Source organism: Castanea sativa, chromosome 3 (genome assembly GCF_040712315.1).
Source record: "Castanea sativa cultivar Marrone di Chiusa Pesio chromosome 3, ASM4071231v1".
Classification (NCBI taxonomy): Eukaryota; Viridiplantae; Streptophyta; class Magnoliopsida; order Fagales; family Fagaceae; genus Castanea; species Castanea sativa.
Window position 1 is genome coordinate 49,252,319 of NC_134015.1, and position 18,424 is coordinate 49,270,742.

At 36.8% G+C, this 18,424-nt stretch overlaps 3 protein-coding genes across 9 annotated transcripts; 2 read left to right on the forward strand and 1 right to left on the reverse strand.

Annotated features, from left to right (window-relative positions):
* Nucleotides 1–1,646: 1,646 nt before the first annotated feature.
* LOC142629097 (uncharacterized) lies at nucleotides 1,647–4,215 on the reverse strand. The gene is made up of 5 exons (XM_075803085.1): nucleotides 4,093–4,215; nucleotides 3,258–4,040; nucleotides 2,942–3,098; nucleotides 2,503–2,627; nucleotides 1,647–2,291 (listed from the first exon to the last, which is right to left on the reverse strand). Exons 1-5 carry the CDS (start codon nucleotides 4,213–4,215, stop codon nucleotides 1,647–1,649), a joined length of 1,833 nt encoding a protein of 610 aa, XP_075659200.1.
* Nucleotides 4,175–8,008, forward strand: LOC142627055 (WAT1-related protein At5g40210-like). The gene is made up of 7 exons (XM_075800853.1): nucleotides 4,175–4,274; nucleotides 5,267–5,484; nucleotides 5,581–5,646; nucleotides 5,939–6,052; nucleotides 6,158–6,668; nucleotides 6,808–6,938; nucleotides 7,617–8,008. Exons 2-7 carry the CDS (start codon nucleotides 5,309–5,311, stop codon nucleotides 7,771–7,773), a joined length of 1,155 nt encoding a protein of 384 aa, XP_075656968.1. The 5' UTR covers nucleotides 4,175–4,274; nucleotides 5,267–5,308; the 3' UTR covers nucleotides 7,774–8,008.
* A 4,913-nt stretch (nucleotides 8,009–12,921) lies between these two features.
* On the forward strand, nucleotides 12,922–17,508 carry LOC142627054 (WAT1-related protein At5g40240-like). Of its 7 annotated transcripts, none has more exons than XM_075800849.1 (9): nucleotides 12,929–13,239; nucleotides 13,343–13,414; nucleotides 13,578–13,691; nucleotides 14,994–15,225; nucleotides 15,310–15,468; nucleotides 15,600–15,751; nucleotides 15,908–16,113; nucleotides 16,271–16,360; nucleotides 17,129–17,508. In XM_075800849.1, exons 1-7 carry the CDS (start codon nucleotides 13,058–13,060, stop codon nucleotides 16,059–16,061), a joined length of 1,065 nt encoding a protein of 354 aa, XP_075656964.1. In that variant the 5' UTR covers nucleotides 12,929–13,057; the 3' UTR covers nucleotides 16,062–16,113; nucleotides 16,271–16,360; nucleotides 17,129–17,508. The 7 variants fall into 7 exon arrangements, with proteins under 7 accessions (XP_075656967.1, XP_075656964.1, XP_075656961.1 ...); XM_075800846.1 differs by having other exon boundaries at nucleotides 17,147–17,508; XM_075800848.1 differs by having other exon boundaries at nucleotides 16,276–16,360; nucleotides 17,147–17,508.
* Nucleotides 17,509–18,424: the final 916 nt, after the last annotated feature.

Genomic DNA, 18,424 nt, shown 5'->3' on the forward strand with positions numbered 1-18,424 from the left:
TCCATCACCAAGCAAGAAGCATGCGCCTTTCTCTATCAGATTTTTTGCAGCTTCTATCGCTCTCCAAGTGGGGGAAGCTGACTTAACAGGTTCTTCCGAGACCCAGTTATTGCTTACCTTGTACTTGGTTCGCAAGATTTCCATGCATAAGTTCTGTTTCCCAGAAACCACCATCCATGCCAGCTTAGCTAGTAATGCTGAATTAACCTCCTTTGCCTTTTTAAAACCGAGTCCACCTTGCCTCTTAGGACGACATAACCTGTCCCAGGCATTCCATGCAATAAACCTGCTATCCTTGTCTTTGGGTTTCCACCAAAATCTCCTCGATAGGGCATCTAGCTTGTCACAGTTTTTAGAAGGCACATTGAAAGAGGATAGCGTGTAGTTAGGGATGGCTTGTGCAACCGAAATAATTAGAGTGCATCTACCAGCCCAGGAAAGACATCGGCTTCTCCAGCCGAACAACTTAGCTTCTAGCTTATCTTCAAGAAATTTGAAGTCTTTAGATGGAGATCTGGATAGGAATAAAGGTGCGCCAAGATACACCGCGTCTTTTTTCAGTTTTTTCATTTGGAGCTGCTGCTTTATGGCTCGTCTAACACTATCTGTAGTGTGTTTGGAAAAGAAAATTCCAGACTTACATCTGCTAATGCTTTGGCCAGACCATATGCAGTACTTGTCTAGGCAACTGGATAGTATCCTAGCATCGTTCCTAGTTGCCTTAGAGAACAGCACGATGTCATCCGCATACATCACGTGCGTTACTGCTGGACTCCTTGTACTTGCTTTGGTACTGCTAATGTTCCCAGTGACAAGCTCCCTATTAAGCATTCTAGACAGCACTTCCTGGCCCCAAATAAAGGGATACGGAGAGAGTGGATCGCCTTGCCTCAGACCTCTGCTAGGTTTGAACTGCTCAGACTTACCTCCATTAACAAGCACCTCAAAGGAGACAGAAGAGATACATGCAACAACCCAGTTGACAAAAGTATCATTAAAGCCCAAGTTCAAAAGCACAGTTTGGATAAACCTCCAATTTATTCTGTCATAGGCTTTTTGAAGATCAATCTTGACAGCCATGAAACCTGATTTAACTTTTCTGACCTTGAAGCTATGCAGCAACTCATGAACCACAACTTGGTTTTCTGCAATCCATCTCCCCGGGATGAAAGCAGATTGGCAAGGGGAAATGATCTTGTGTAAAAGCGGTCTAAGTTTTGCCACAAGTAACTTGGATATGATCTTATAAACTACGTTGCAGAGACTTATGGGCCGGAAGTTGTTAACCGAGGAAGGGTTTGGGGTTTTTGGGATTAGGATGATGAGGGAGCTATTAACCTGATGAGACATTCTACCATTTTCAAAGAAGGAAGTAACTGCTCGGATAACTGTTTCACCAACAATGGGCCAAAATTCTTTGTAGAAGAGCGCTGGGAATCCATCAGGGCCAGGAGCTTTTATGTCATGCATCTGGAATAAGGTATCCTTTATTTCCTCTGGAGAAGGTATACTTTTGAGAGTAGTATTTTCCTCCTCAGATATGCAATTCGGCATAAGGTTATCTAGCTACTCAGGGAATGCTACATCCTCTTCCGTAAACATTTTCTTGAAGGAGGAGTAAAATAGCTTCCTGATCTGATTTGAACTTATACCCACTGACCCTCCTCCGACTTAATCGCATCAATGCTATTACGCCTTCTTCTGATTATGGTAGAGAGATGGAAGAATTTTGTATTTTTGTCCCCTTCCTTCAGCCACAACTCCCTTGATTTCTGCTTCCATAGGATTTCACTTCTCATTAACCACTCAGATAGCTCTAATTGCAGTGCTTCCTCAATTCTGCCATTTTCCTCCGAAGGGGACTTTCTTTGGACCTCATTAATATTCTTCATGAGTCGATTGATCCTATCCTGACAATTCCCAAACACTTCGTTGTTCCATTTGCGAAGCGCTTCCCTAGTTGCATCTTGCTTTTTATACAACTTAGAGAAAGCAGAGTTACTTGAAACACTCGCCCATGCCTTTTCCACAACCGAGTTACATCCATTATCTCTAATCCAGGCAGCTTCAAACCGAAAAGGGCGATGGGCGAAGCTGTCATCTGGGTTTACGTTAAGCAGGATAGGTGTATGATCAGACTTAATCGCACCCAAATGAGATATAGTAGCTTTAGGGAAGGCTAGCCTCCACGATATGCTGGCAATGCCTCTGTCCAATCTTCTTTTAATAGCAGAGCTTCCCCATCTTCCTCTAGCCCACGTGAATGAATTGCCCGAATAGTCCCAGATCAACTGCTCCAAATTCAAAAATAAGTTCTTTCAAGTAATTGGTGGCTGAGGAACCAGCTCCACCTTTCTTTCCTCCAAGAATTTCCTCATCATTTGTGGTGAAATTAAAATCACCTAAGCATACCCAAGGGAGTTCGCACGACTCCAAAAACGCCATAAGATTCCCCTAAGCCTTTTGCTTTTTTGACGGGTAAGGAGGACCATAGAAACCTACCAGGAGCCAACTGCAGACAGCATCAGAGACCTTGATAGCTATCAGATTTTTATTGAACTCCACCTGATGACACATGAGTCCGGACTTCCACATAACACACATACCACCTGCAGTGCCCTTAGCATCTACCATACACATATCAGAAAATTTTATTGAATTCATAACATGGACCATCCTAGAGGCCAATGCCTTAGTTTCACAGAGAAATATAACATCAGGGCTATTCCCTTTTATTTGAGCCTTAAGGGCTCTGACTGTCGCGGCATTGCAGATGCCGTGACAGTTCCAGCCAAGGACCTTCATGGAGCTGTTGGGGGCTTGATAAGGCCCGCCTCCTCGGCCACAGTAGAAACAATAGAGCATGAAGCATCATAGTTGGGAACAATTGGGGAAAAAGTAACATCCCTGAAAATGGGGTTGGATGATTCAACATACTCACCTTGAAAGTCGGTGGTCTCTATACCCGAAGCAACTTGCCTTTCCTTAAGGACGAGAAGCTCAACGTCAGCTTTGGGATTGAATTTCACCGATTCTGGATCAAGGGCATCAGCTATTTTGATTCTTTTGGAGTGTAGAACAGGTTCTTGCCGAGACTCCTTCCTTTTCAAAGATGGGTTGGTAGAGGTATGATCATCTTAACATGGTTGAGGCGGTGTGATCAGACGTTGGAGATGGGATTTTAGGTTTGGTAGTGTGTGTAGTTGATTTGGTGTGACTGAGTTAGGGTCAAGATTATTTATGTGGCTTGGCTTTACCGGTTGGACATTAGGGCTTGAAAGGCTGTTTATTTTTAGGCCTAAAAAGGGTGGGTCAAATCCAGGTGGGAAAGGTGACTCGGTGTCCTCAGGGGTCACTGTGAGGGAACAAAGGTTTTGGGCTCGTGATGGGAGTTGGGCTTTAGGCAATATATGGGCTTTTGGAGAGGCTTGGCAAATATTCTCAGTGTTTGGGTTGACATTGCTGATGTGTTTGGATGAGCTTGCATGATTGTTGGTCCCCACCACAGTACCATTGCCTCTGGAGGCTGCGTTGTAGTGCGCTGTCACGTTGGTGTCGTACTCCTGAGGTGCGCGTCCATCCCTTGGAGCGTGATTTTTGTCCTGGCTCGCTGACGTGGCCTTGCTAGCTGGTGCCACCAGGATAGGGTCGGTTATGTTTGAATTTGCTCCGGTGGGAGAGATTGGTGGTGAAAGGCGGCTGATATTAAGGAAAATTTCTGGAGGCGTCGAGCTGTTCTCCGCTTTCAACCAAGATCCAGATGCAATGAAATCATGCCCAAACGGATTACGGATGAGGAAGGGCTTTCCTTGGCAAACATGCGTCTCATGACCAATAATACCGCATCGATAACAGACATTTGCTAGCTTCTCATACCTCAAGCTAATCCACAGATGGGGAAGGTTGTCCCTTGGGAGGAAGATGCCAGGCATAAGGGGTTGTAGGAGTTCGACCTCAACTTGAATACGAGTAAACCGTTTCCACGCGCCGCCATTTTCGCCAGCAAGGTCTATCTCTATAACTTTACCAGCCTTTTCCCCCTATCTTCCGGAGATTACTAGGTGACCTCCATAGCATAGGTAGACCATGAACCTGTACCCAGAAAGTTGAAGTTGCAAAAGGAACTTCTTGCCAATCTAGAGCCGGGTCCCACTGTTTTAACACTAGGTGACCACCTCTAACCGACCACGGCCTTCTGCGAAAGGCATTGGCCATATCTGCTTCATGGTTGAAGTGAAACATGAAGGTATTGGAGACCAGCCTTTCATATCCGGGTTAGTCGTCTGGATTGAAGTTAATTAATTATAGTTGAAAAGATAATACTATTTCTATTACATTAACTGTTACAATTATATGATGAATTGATGATGATTGAATTTAATTGAAAAACTTAGAATATAGTGAACTATATTCGTGTGTCCTATCTTTTACAAAAAGGTCCGAGAAAATATAATTTAAAGTTAATATTATAAAAATCCATAATGTAATGTAGTAATTCAAAGTGTCGTGATAAAAGGTTATTTACCAACAAAAAAAAACAAAAACAAAAGGTTAAAATCATGTGCAATATGATCTAACTAATATATATTTTTATTAATGGATGATTATTGTTAGAGAGAGAGAGAGATTACGTTGTTCAACACAACACCTACGTCCACAACAAAATATACTTGGACTTGGTGTTACATCTTTAACAATCTTACATTTGGTTTAACTTGAACCCAATTATATATATATATATATATATATATATATATATATATATATAAACTTTATTCTTGCTTGAGGGAGTTTATTTTCGTTAATTTATTAGGCTTTAAAAATGTAACTGTACCTAAAAAAAAAAGTAAAATATTATAAAAACTGTTCATAAACTAAATAAGAATTTATTCTTGAAATTGTTTGAATTTTTTTAGGTAACGTGTTGGGACAAGTGGAAATGGTGATTGATGTTATGCTCCAATAGAATGGATATGGGGATAGATTAAAGTTAAGACTATCTCACACTCCATAGTCCTCACTCCCCCCACTTTTATCTTTAGGATTGTAAATTTGCCATTACCCAAACTAGGTGTAGGAATAGGATAGTTATCATCTTGCTATCAATATTTGTTTTCATTCATCAATAAAGCATGTTATCAAAGAAAAAAAATGCATGTCAGTATACAACGTGAGACTTAAAAGGAGGTAGAGAACCATTAGTTTTATGCCTTCCTCTTCCTCCCATTACTGAAATGAGTTTTAGGCTTTAGCTGATGTGATTCAGATTTCCATTCCTTCAAGTTATAGCACCTCAAGATTAAGCAGAATGTTCCAGGGTAAGGGCGTAACACTGATCACGGTCACTGTGGAGTGCTTGGATGTGGGCTTAAACACTATTAGCAAAGCTGCTATGACTGGAGGGATGAGTGATTTCATCTTTGTTACATATTCTAATGCCATAGCTATCTTTTTTCTTCTCTCATCTTGCCTCATCTTTTACAGGTGAACTTAACTGTTTCAAGTTTCAACTCTCTTCCAACAATTAGCCCTTGGTTTTGTCCCTGTTAAGGTACTTACTATAATTTTGTTCACTGACAGAAAAAGGTCTCTCCCTCCACTCACATGGGGCATAGTCGGTGGAGTGTTTCTTGTTGCCTTGTTAAGGTAGCCATTTTTTCTTTCAACTTAAGTATTAGTATTAAGTATGTCGATTAAGAAATTAACAAAGAATATGATTTTAGTTGAATTGAACGAGGGAAAAAAAATACATGTGACACACCCTGAGTGTTTGTTGAGAATTCATAACTGACCCTAAAATGATAAAAGGACTAAAGTTTGGTTGTTGTTGTTGTTGTTGTTGTTGTTGTATGTCTTTGTGGGAATAATGAACTGGTTATTTGTGTTTTTGTGTTTTTCAAATTTTAATTTTGATGTATGATGAGGAGAATGGTTGCAATTCTACTGTACAGATGCTTAAAGCTTTTGGGATAGGTTATAGCTCTCCCACTATGTCCTCAATTATGTCTGATTTACTCCCAGCTTTTACTTTTGTTCTTGCCGTCATCTGCAGGTGCACTTCTTAATTCCCTTGCCTTCAGCTCTGGAATTCTTGTTTTGGTTTTGTTTCTGTTTAAAAATGGCAATTGATAAGCCTAAAATCAAATGGGTGTTATAGGGTTGAAAAACTAGACTTAAAACTTAGAGGTAGTCAGGCCAGGAGTATTGGCACCATTGTATCAATCACAGGAGCTTTAATTGTCACTCTCTACGAAGGCCTACCAATTTCAATTGCTTCATTGCCTGAAAAAGTGGTCAGTGGTGAGCTTCTTTCACCCATCCACTCAAACTGGATCCTAGGGGGTTTTTGCTCTGCATCTGCTTACTTTTTGCTTGCAGTGACATATATTGTACAGGTAAAAGTAAAACATACACAAACAAATCCATACCAAAAGAAAGACCATATGCCTTTTTCACACCATTGTATACTATATCTCAAGATATTAACTGGTTTTTTTGGTTTTTTCAAGACATGGGTTGTTAGGGACTACCCTGCAGAGCTTATGCTTTCACTCATTCGTTGTACCTTTGTGACCATCCTTTCTGCCATCATCTCTCTTATTTTAGAGAATGATCCAAATGCTTGGAAATTGAACTTAGATATGGAATTGATAGCTGTAGTGTACTCGGTAAGCAAAAATTAGACCTAGTTAATTTTGAGGCAAGGTTTTGTTGTTGTTGTTGTTGTTGTTGCAATCCTGTCCATCATTGTAGCTTATAGCTAATAACTTACCAATTGCGGAATTGCCGTTATGGCTTTATCTCCAGGCACTGTTTGCAATTACAATTCGAACCAGTGTTCATATATGGGCATGTCACAAGAAGGGTCCTGTCTATGTTGCCATATTTAAGCCACTTGGTATAGTCATTGCAGTTGTGATGGGGGTTACTTACCTTGGGTATACTCTTTATCTTGGAAGGCATAATTCATAATATAGATAATAGATGTATGCTTAAAGTATGACCAGAATTTTGGACATTTGGATAATAAATTAAGAGTATTTAGGCTAGTTAAACGTATAAGCTAGCTAAAACTGATTCTTCGCCGATCATAAAAAGAAAATATCAAGAGGTGTAAAGTAATTGAGTTGCTTTCAAGCATGTCATTCTGGATTGATATAAAGTCAACTTCAAAGAAAAAAGAGTTCTCTACAAGTTTACAACCACCGAATTCTTCATTGACGAAGAATTCACACCCCTCTCACATGGAAATTTCACTTGGCCCCACTGCAACACAAAAATAAAAAGGGTGTAAAAATTTCCAATAATGCCACTACTACGCACAATCATAAACTTCATCACAACTGTCCTATGTGATAGACTGCTAGTCACTGCATTTTTTCCCCACTGTTCATAGTCTGTAAAGTAGGACAGCTGTGAGCCTGTGACAAAGTATGTGTTACTAGCAAACTATGTTGCGAAAAAGAAACCATATGAAGAAAAGTAAGTCGCAAAGGTCTTGATGGAAAATGCAATACCATCATAGATACAGAGTTGATATATCTACTTCATACACCATTTCTGTTTTTCCAAGACATGGAATTTGATATATAATTGTTCGACTAAATGATGTGCAGTGTGGTTGGAGCGGCTATTATAGTACTTGGGTTTTATGCCGTGATATGGGGGCAAGCCCAAGAAGAGGTTGTGGTTGAACACCATCCAATTACTAGTAGCTATGAGTCATCCTCTCCTAATGCCCCTCTTTTGCAGAACAAAGGCACTGAAGTGTAGAAACCTTGCAAAAAATGTGAAGTTAGATTAAAGCCTTGCTGTGTTAGAAACTAAATACATCATTTTTTTTTTTGTCAGCAGCATCAATTTTAGGAAGATACGTATTTGTTAAAATAACATTTGTTGGGTAAAGTAGAAGACAATTGTTCCATAAATACAGGCATGTAATTCTCTAAAGGAGAAATTATGATAGAATGTTGCTTCATTAAAGTTGATGGGGTCACAAAACAAGATTCCCTCCATATTATTTGAAATAGAGAGTATCTATTTTACTGTAATGATTTATTTTTTCTTTTCTAATTTGACAATGGATAGAGTATCACTTTATTTAAAATTTTAGATAACATGACATTTGATATATCTTTAGATATGTAATATTTAATATGAATCATAAAATTGATTTATTCAAAAGACAATTAAGACTCCTTAGTTGATTTTATAGCTAAATAAACAAATTATTAAATTAACCAATTATCAAGTATCGATTAGCACGAGTTAATCACCATAGATTAACAATCACCATATGAAAAGCAATAAAAATAAAGTAAAGAACTCAAACATATGGTGACGAGTTGGAAAATCTAAAGATGCTTCAAAGGAAAAAAACCACTCTGAGGGTTCCTAAACCCTAAGAAGAAATTCAATAATAGAATTGAAGTTCACATACTAAAATAAACTCTTTATTATATACTTTAGCATGTAGAAACCTTATTGATGTGACCCAATGGTCAGCTCCTAGCTGCTTGAACTCTTTTACTAAATTTTTTTTCGTGAACTGCATCCATGACTCAAAGAACCATCTTGAGGATTTGACCTCCACAACAAACATGTATTGGGATGCTTTATGGCTTCAACCTTGATCACCAATCAAAGACTTTATCTTTAGAGTTACTAAAAGCATCCGTTAGCATATTATTAATAGCAAATGGCATAAGTACTTCTACACCTATTTAAGGCTCCGTTTCGTTGACCATTATTTGCTCTTATATAGGGTCCGTTTGGATAAAATTTATTACTGAAAACATTGTAGTAAAATAATTTTTAAATATGTGAATAGTATTGCGGGACCCATTTTTAATAAAAAGTTGTTGAAAAAGTGCGTGACAGTGCGCGTTTTGTCTCCTGCAGCAGAAAAAAAAAAAAAAAAAAAAAAAAAAGGAGAAAACGCAAATAAGCAAAACACAACCACAATAGTCCGGATCCAAAAGGATACACAGTCTTTCATGGAAGGCACATTTTCCAAGTCATCAGCTAACGTAATTAATTATTTCATAATTAAAGAATCCCATTTGTCGAGAGTTTTGCTTTAGTTGATCGAGATTCAATCAAAGGTGAGTCAGGAGTCCAGAAACTTCCTTCTCTTGAGTTAGTTCTTGGACACTTGGTGTGCGTTTGGGAACAAATTAAAAAATCAGCTTATTTTATTGCTACTATTTATGGGCTTTATTGCACTTTTTGGTACTATTCATGAGTCATATTGTATTATTTCAGCTAACTTTTACCTTTATCTACACTTTCAGCACAAAATTTTCAGTTTTAGCAAAATAAACGGATCTTAAATAGACCCTTGATCTTACTCTTTATGATGATTACAACTTGTGAGGGTCCTTTTTTGGACAGTATCCAAGCCCAAGTAGAAACAAGGATCCTGAGCCCTTTACTTGTTGTTTGGTGGACTAGGTTTAGTTCACTGCAGCTAAATGGGGGTTGATTACGAATCAAGTTGTATGCAAGTCACATAAATCTCCTCAAGGCAAAAATGTGATTCCTCCTAAGTAATAAAATATCATTATAAGTGTTTTAGTGTCATAAAATGACTATTTACTCTTACAAAATAAGTAAACTAAGTATTCATAATATTCACAATGAGAAGGAGATTGAAATAGAGTATTTGGGGCTTATCTTTTATTATGTGAACATTTAAGAGAACTCCTTCACTTGGTACCTTGAGCATAATATTGTGGTACCCCGGACGTGATGTGGTGGTCCTAGGAGTACTAGGCCTGTAAGAACCCAGAATGCTGATTCTCTGAACTATACGATATTTCTCCATGCTTATTATGCAATAGAGTTTTGTCATTTCCCTGTACCTCTATAGGTCTTGCATAAGAACACACTATACAATACACATATCTTCAAATAATTGTTATTTTCTTAGATTAGGATATATATTTTAATACATATACATATATGCAAATGAATTTCATGAGAATGATTTAGCTACGAGGATCTTGGTCCCAATTCTCACAGACTTAGTGGTTTTGCACAAGACTTGTGGAATTTAGAACTCAAGTCTAAGTGGCTTTGCTTGGGCATTGCCTTCCAAGATAGTTAGGTGAGGAGGATTTTTGTGGAAGAGAGTGATATCTGATGTGTGCATGTTTTGGCATATGTTTCTTTGGAGGCTAAGTGATATTTTGAATGATCTCAAGGATATGGGACAAATTCCTCCACCTTGGCTCTCTTATTTTGTTTCTTTATTTCTCTTCCTTGCTGGGCTGTTAATGCTCTAAGAATATATCTTTTGAAATCCTGAACTATCTCTCTGAATCCCCATTTTTCTCCCTTTCCCATTTGTTGTGCCTTAGTGTTCCTTTTATAATTGGCATAGTCTGGTACCCTGGGCGAGGACGTCCTTGGTCTGCTGGGTAAAACCATGTCCTATGGAACCTAAAAATGTGCATTGGGCAGATGTTTAACTTATTTAGGCAATTATAACTCAAAAGGGGTATTTGACTTTAGCTATAAATGAAAGATTCCTTCTTGGAAAGTCTAATGAGTGGGTGGGCTACTCAATATACTTGATGAGAGCTTTAGTTGAAAATGACAATTGAGAGGAAATTGTGGAGAGGTGTCATGCACATGAGGAAATTGAGTTTTTCATTAGTTCATGCATTCCAAGCAAATATATGAACCAAGGGAAAGCTTCTAGATCCTCATTTCACCAGAAATCACTCCCCTACCGACCAAACCACTTCTCCATTACTATTCACTCAGGATCCCACGGACTTGGACCATGGGTCACAAAGAAAATACCTATTTTGCTGGATTTTTAATGGCTTTTTTGCTGGAAATCTGAACATATATCTTGGTTTTCCCACATGCTAGCCAAGGTCCTCTTCTCAAGATTCAAAAGAACACATCAAGGTCCTAGGGCCTTGATGCTCTTTTTGCTACATATCCTCTAACCGAGATCCTTGCTGCATGTCCTCTAACCGAGATCCTCTTCTTTTTTCTTTATTATTATTATTATTTCTTTCTTTTTTCTTCTTTTTGGGATTTTGGGCCTTCATGGTCCTTCTTAACTTCATGAATTGAGTATTCTTTTGTTAAGGTCCATGGTCTTTCCTTACTTTTTATGAAATGGACTTTCTTGTGAAATTTTGGTCCTCAACACAACTTGAACAATTATAAAAGTTATGGAACTTGCCAACTCTAATCCTAACAACCTCTCCCTTTAGGAAGGTAAGTGGAGTGTTTGTAAATATTGCTCAGGTAATTTAGGTAATAAAGATTTTGTGAGTCATTGATTGTATTTAACTTTTCCTTGTTTTTAGTGGTTTTTCTTTGAGACTATTTGTATCCGAATACAACAAATAGTGGTTATTCCATTGAAAAGATTTTCCTTCTTTTTTTTTCTTTTTTTTTTTTCACTTCATAACCAAATCATTGTGCGACTATCTTTATTGCCTTGATTGATTTAGTTTACTGTATAAACTATAAATTGTAGTTATTTATGTTAATATGCAAGATTAATAATAAATTATTGTGATTAATTGATTAATTTCTTATTTATGAAAGGTTAATTATGTAAGGGTCTTGATGAATTTTTTTAACAATTAATATAACATCTATATATCCACGGTCGGTTCAGTAACCACAAGTTCCAATGATGGAGCCAATATCATTGTTGTTGTTATTGTTGTTGTTGTTTTTTTCTAAAAATCCTACTAATAACTGTTGTCTTTTTTGCTGAGATACTAATAACTATTGTCAGCCACGATCAACAATCAACAATCAACAAATTATAGAAAAATCTAATATACTATATCTAAGAAATTGTATTTATTCCTGTATAAAAAAGGAGGTTTGCATTTTACACGTTAATATATACTTACAAAATTTTTAAAATTACATTGTACTAGCAATGTAAAATTTACATTATAAACTTATCGTACACATTTTTTTATGGATTATTTTACACATTTATTTAGTTTATAATATAGCTTCTCAAAAAAAAAGAAAAGTTTATAATATAAATTTTTTATAATTAGTACAATGTAAACCTAAAATTGTCTCTATATAATCTCTATATATTAAGATGATTCAGAAAGTTATTTATGTCTTTAGAAATGTCAAAAATATCCCTAAACTAATTAATTAATCCTTATTCTTAAAAAATAAAAAATAAGATTAAAATTGTAATTCAACAAAATTAAAAAAAAAACTACAAGAAAAACTTTTTTCCCTAAAAATTAACACACTCTCTATTTAAATATATCTTACGCACGTTTAATACATTTTTTCCTAGAAACTAGTATACACTAAACCCATCTATTTACTATATTTCAAATCCTAAATTTTAGTTTCTTAAAAATCTCTTCATGTGTCATCTCACTAACAATTGATAAATTCAAATTGAAAAATTACATTAAACTCAAAATAAAATAAAAGGCATCTTTGCACATGCGAAGCGTGTGTAATGCAACTAATGTGTGTGTGTGTGTATATATATATATATATATATAATAATACTGTTAACTTTTATTACGAACAAAATAAATTCAACAAATCTCAAGAGACTTAAGATTGAAATTTTCCTTATTTTTTAGAGTAATGCTAGTATCACAAAAAATAACACAATTTTGTACTACAACTCACCACATGATGAGTTGTGACTGGCAAATGTATGTCCCTATATGACCCACTAACACTCTTTCACCAATTACAACACATAGAACAAAATTGTGTCAATTTTGGTGGTACTAGCATTACTCCATTTTCTAAGTTACATTTCTGCCTATCCTTTGGTAATAAATTATCAAATGCCCCTCTCAATCTCATTATTCCAAAAGAGATGCCTCAATCGTTGAAGGCGTTGGGCGGTTTATTATTATACAATATTTTGTTTGATTGGTGAGCGCAGCCAAGAGCCAACCAACGCGGAGGCTTAAGTTAAGGGGGCGAACATGACACAAATAAGTGAGGAGTTTGGAGACTTTGACATTGGTCTCTGAACTGTTTCTATCTCTCTCTCTCTCTCTCTCACACACACACACAGAAAATGGGAATGGGAAAGGTAGCTCTGCCATTTGTGGGCATGGTGATGGCAGAGTTTGCCCAAGTTGGTCTAATGATAGTTGGCAAAGAAGCCATGTCTAAGGGTATGAGCAACTTGGTCTTCATCTTCTACTCCAACGCCTTTGCCTCTCTCATCCTTCTCCCCTCTGCCCTTCTCTTCCACAGGTTCTCTCTCTCTCTCTCTCTCTCTCTGAAACACCCTCTACCGCTTTTTCTTTATATGTATGTAAAAAAAAACCAATTCTTTTGCTTTTGTTTTCAATCTTAGCAGATCACAACCACAGCGTCCTCAGCTTTCTTTCCACATTCTTTGTGGGTTCTTCTTGCTTGGCCTTATTGGGTGAGTTATTACTTATAATTCCTGCTTCACTGTGAAAATTACTTCGTGGGTTTGTTTATGTTTGATTCAATTTCTGTTGCTTTGTGTTTTTTAATCCATGTCACGTAATGGGTGGATTTGTTATTTGGGGTTTGATTGGTTTTAGCATTAATTTTTTTTACAGTTTTCTTGTGCAGGCTTTTGGGTATGCTGGGATTTTGTATAGCTCTCCTACGCTTGCAACGGCCATTCTCAACCTTATCCCAGCTTTTACCTTCATTCTGGCCATTACTTTCAGGTCAATCTTATTGCACACTTTGAATTCTGACCACATTCTATTGTGAATTATACCCCACATACGTTTCCATTGTTTACTGATGAGAATCAGTTTAGATAATTATTGAGACTAATGACTAATAAGTCTGATTTGAAAAAGTAGGTCTATACTTAATGGTAAAATATTCACTTATTCAGTAAAGAGATTGAACCCTGTAATTATTAGATTGAGTATAACAAGTTTGGAGTGGTAATGAACTTTCTGGTGATTTTAATCATCATGTTTAACAAAATTATTGGTCTTAATTTTTCCTCTCCGCTTGTTGATGCTTGAGAATTTTATTTTTTTAATTTTTAATTTCTTTTTCCCATGAAGTGATAATTAATAAAGAGTGGATAAAATGTGGTTGCTGAATTTTTGTTTCCTGTTTGTTTCGGCATAATTTTAATACGCAAAAAAGAGGACCACAGGTCCACAGTCTAATTAGATATAAACAACATTTTCTTTTATTGGTAAGTTATAAAACTAGTGGGTCTTGAATCCATGACTTCACCCTCCACCTTGCTCTAACAAAGAGAGGAGGTGCTAATTGAGACTTTGAGCTGAAGCCCACTTTACCTTCACCCTTCTGTCTCCCTCTTGGATTCCTTGGGATTAATTGTGACATTTCCCTTTTGGCTCAAGATGGTAAGGTTGGTCTTGGAGTTGTTACTGACCATTGTAACTGTGTTATTGGTGGTAGTGACATGAATACTGTATCTAGCTCTTTGTCTACGTTGACTTTTCAGTAGAGAGACTGAGAGAGTCATTACGATTTGCTTATTTTGTTAATGGCTCTTCACCTGTGTTTCTTATGATATCAATGGCAATTTGATATTTGTTTTGCCTTGTTCCCTGCTAAATGAAATATGTGTTATGGAGATTGAGGTAACACCTTTCTTTTTTAATCTGTCATTGAAATAATGCTATATTCCAAGGTTCTCCAGTAAAGAACCAGTTTTACAAATTGTGTAGCTCAATCTTGTGGGCAAAGAAAATGTTAGCAGAGTGGGTTTCTCTCAATCCATCTTTTTCACTTTCGGGTTGTCTTGGCATTGTTCCTCTCCCCTCTCTCACCCCCCCCCCCCCACCGGGCGCCCCCTGCGCTCCCCAGACTAGGCAAAACAGTTTTATTTCACATCTTTACCTAATTTGTATAAATGTGCTTAGTTTAAGGCTGAAAAGTAGAGTTTTGAAACACTAGTAGACTGAAAAATGCTGCTTGGAATAAGATATTTATTTTTATAAGTGTTTCTTATTATTGATTCAACTGGGTTGTTTCAGGATGGAGAAACTAGATTGGAGAAGCTCCAATAGCCAAGCTAAAATCATTGGAACCATTATCTCAATTTCAGGGGCATTTGTTGTGACTTTATACAAGGGCCTTCCCCTGCTGATGACACCCTTACATTCAAACTCATCTCATAAACTTCTTGTGCAAATGTCAAACTGGGTCATTGGAGGATTACTCCTGGCAGCTGATGCTATGATGGCTTCAGCATGGCTTATTTTGCAGGTGAAGTCCCAAAAAAGCGCCAAGATACTTGGAAACCATTAGAAAATGAGAACAAGTTACAATGCTCCGTTTTCTATGTTTCAGGCATGGATGCTTAAGAAATATCCAGCAGAGCTGATTGTAGTCTTTTTCTACTGCTTCTTTGTGGCCATTCAATCTGCAGTGGTCTCTTTGGTTGTGGAAAGAGACATAAGTTCTTGGAGTCTACAACCTAATACGAGGTTGATTGCTGTTCTATATTCGGTAATTAGATAAAAATTCCCATCATGATTTACCTACTGAATCTGCATGATTTTTGTTTTTTTTTTTCTTATGCTGGAAGAATCTACTTGATTTTTTAAATTTAACATAAGTAACTTTCATTTTAAGTGTAGGCAGTATTTGGTTCAGCATTCCAAGTTGGCATTTCTGCATGGTGCCTGCACAAGACAGGGCCCCTTTTTGTTGCTATGTTCAAGCCTGTGGGGATTGTCATTTCAGTTTTTATAGGTGTTATCTTCTTAGGAGATACTTTCTATCTTGGAAGGTGGGAAGTATATCATTCCTTCTTTCTTTTTTCTGTATGCTACCTTTTGACTGATCATGCAATTGAGTATCATCGTTCCTACCTTGTTTCTAATTATTATTTGTAATGGAATGCCAAATTACTTATTAGTCCCACCTTATTTTAAATTTTCTGCAGTCTGATTGGAGCAATTCTGATTGTCGTCGGATTTTATTGTGTGATGTGGGGAAAGGCCAAAGAACAGAGGATGGGTGAGGAAACTAGGATAAGTGGCTTGGAGTCAAGCAAAGAAAAGGTTCCTCTCTTGCAAAACAGTAATGAAGAAATATAGAAGTTTTGTCAATCAAATCAAAGCAAAAGGTCCCTCCTGCCTACCAAAACAGGTAATCTCAACTGCCATTGTCTTGGAAGATTATGAAAATATATCTAAAAAGTTATTGTTGGAAGCTGCTCTTTCATTGATTCTATTTCCCCGCTCACCCTTGCATTAATTTCAAACATGGCGTTTTGAGGTTAATATGAGCATCATTTTTGCTCCAGGACAGTATACATCACCCTAAGTGATGCAGGAAACAATGGGCCTAAGGCCAGCCCTTGATCTTGAGCCTTGGCTCAGCTGCCATGATTTAGGTAAAACTAAATTGACCTTTTTCTTTATAGAACAAGATAAACTCAAGGCTGCTTGGTTTTTCGAAAGATATTGAATAGAAACATTGTATTTCGTTTGACATTTGGAGTTTGGTATAGACATTTAGTGTGCTAAAGAAAAATTTAGCCATCAAGTTCATCTTAATTCAACATTTCCACCCCTTTTTTTCCTGACTTAGTTTGACAGTTATAGTATCAAGAAAACCTAAAAACTATTCTCAAATGTGAATTTTGGAGGGGTGATAATCCTGCTTCTATTTAGATGGCCAGTGCTTCTATTTCTGATTCAAGATAATATTCATAAACACAGTCATATGAATAAATGGTTTGAACATAGCTGCAAATTGAAAGTGTTGAACTGCATCTCTAGGGGAAGAATTTTTTTTTTTGTGCCCCTTGCAACCGTTAAAAGCCAGTGCATCATTTTTTTCATTTGATTGAACCTCAATTAATGACCAAGAGACGACATACATCTTAGCTTCTCTGTGAATGAAGAGGCCACTTTAATACTTGACTTTTATCCTATAAAACTGCTTCAATATTCAGACCAAAAAGAAAAAAAATAGAAGACTACTGATATATTTATCATATGATTAGTCGTACTCTTTTCATTAACTTTTCCCATGTCAATGCATCAATATTGTATTCTAGTTTTCTTTTCTTCTTTTATTTTTAAATGAAATAATCAAAGGCAATCATATGGAGGTTTTTATTTGGTAGTATGCTTAAATTGTTTTATAAGTAATATAGTCTTGCCTAAACCTGAAGGGAGGAAGAAGTCCATGGAGCCTATGTGATGTGCAATAACAGTTTGTTGTCAATGTGATGTGGAGTCATAAACATGGAAGGCACAACCATAGACATGAGCATGGGCTGAAAGTTGAGTTTGTGGGGTCAGAACTAATTCCTAGATCCACATCTTATGGAAACTGCAGCATCACCTTACAAAGCCAATGGTTAATGTGCGTGCTTCTTCCCTGTATAATAATATAGTGAAATCAGACTTTTGGCCTTTGGTCGCAGTAGTTTATGCCCTCTCTTTGTTAGGGAGATCAAAAATCTCAGGCCTTAGTTGGTGCAGCTATATTGTACTGTTGACTTAGCTTTTATTTATGGCTTTTGTTCATAAATGTCCCAAGGGCAAGTTAATGCACATTTTGAGAAGCACAAACAACCTCCTTGAATTTTGAATTATTGACATATCCTACCTTAAAAATGTCCTAAAAGTTTTTTTTTTTTTTTTCAATTTGATAATTACAATAAGGGAGAGAGATTTAAACCATACAAACTGTCCTTAAAATTTCATTTACAATTTTTGGGCCATAGGGGTTGATTTATTATTAAATTATATTTAGTTTAACTAATAAAATTTCTTATCGTCAAATAAGAGACTTAGGGTTCAAACTCCATCTATACCAAAAACCAATTAATATCTTAACATTATGGAGCGAACATCATTGGTTAAAATTGTATTGTTTATATAAAAAATACTTAAGCAAATAATAATAAACTCTAAAACAAAATAATTAGACAAAGGGACAAACGAAACTTGAACATGTGCCCAAGTTTTTCTCAGTAAAACTTTTTTTCTTTTTTTTTTGGATTTAAAAAATCTACTCCACGTCTTTTTCCCTCCATATTTTAGAGGTTGAGAGACTAGAGACATCCGAGTAGCTTTTTCACAACAAAAGTAGCTTCACCACTTTGTGAAGGGCTAATCAACCCCTCACCCCTAGGTCTCTATCCCTATCCCCACATTATAGAAGTCACCATAAATATGTGTGTGAGAGAGAGAGAGAGAGAGAGAGAGAGAGAGAGAGAGAGCCATTCCAAGACGTGGGTGAGGGCTGTACTACTTGAGGAAGTAGTGCCTTTCATAAAGATGGTTACTATGGAAGGTTGCACCATAGGATTGACAATTTTGGCTAAAACAGCCATGACAAATGGGATGAGCCCTTTCGTATTTGTTGTCTATACCAATGCTTTTTCCTCCATCGTTCTCCTCTTCCCTTATTCCTTCATATTTCACTGCTGGGATAGGTTTTG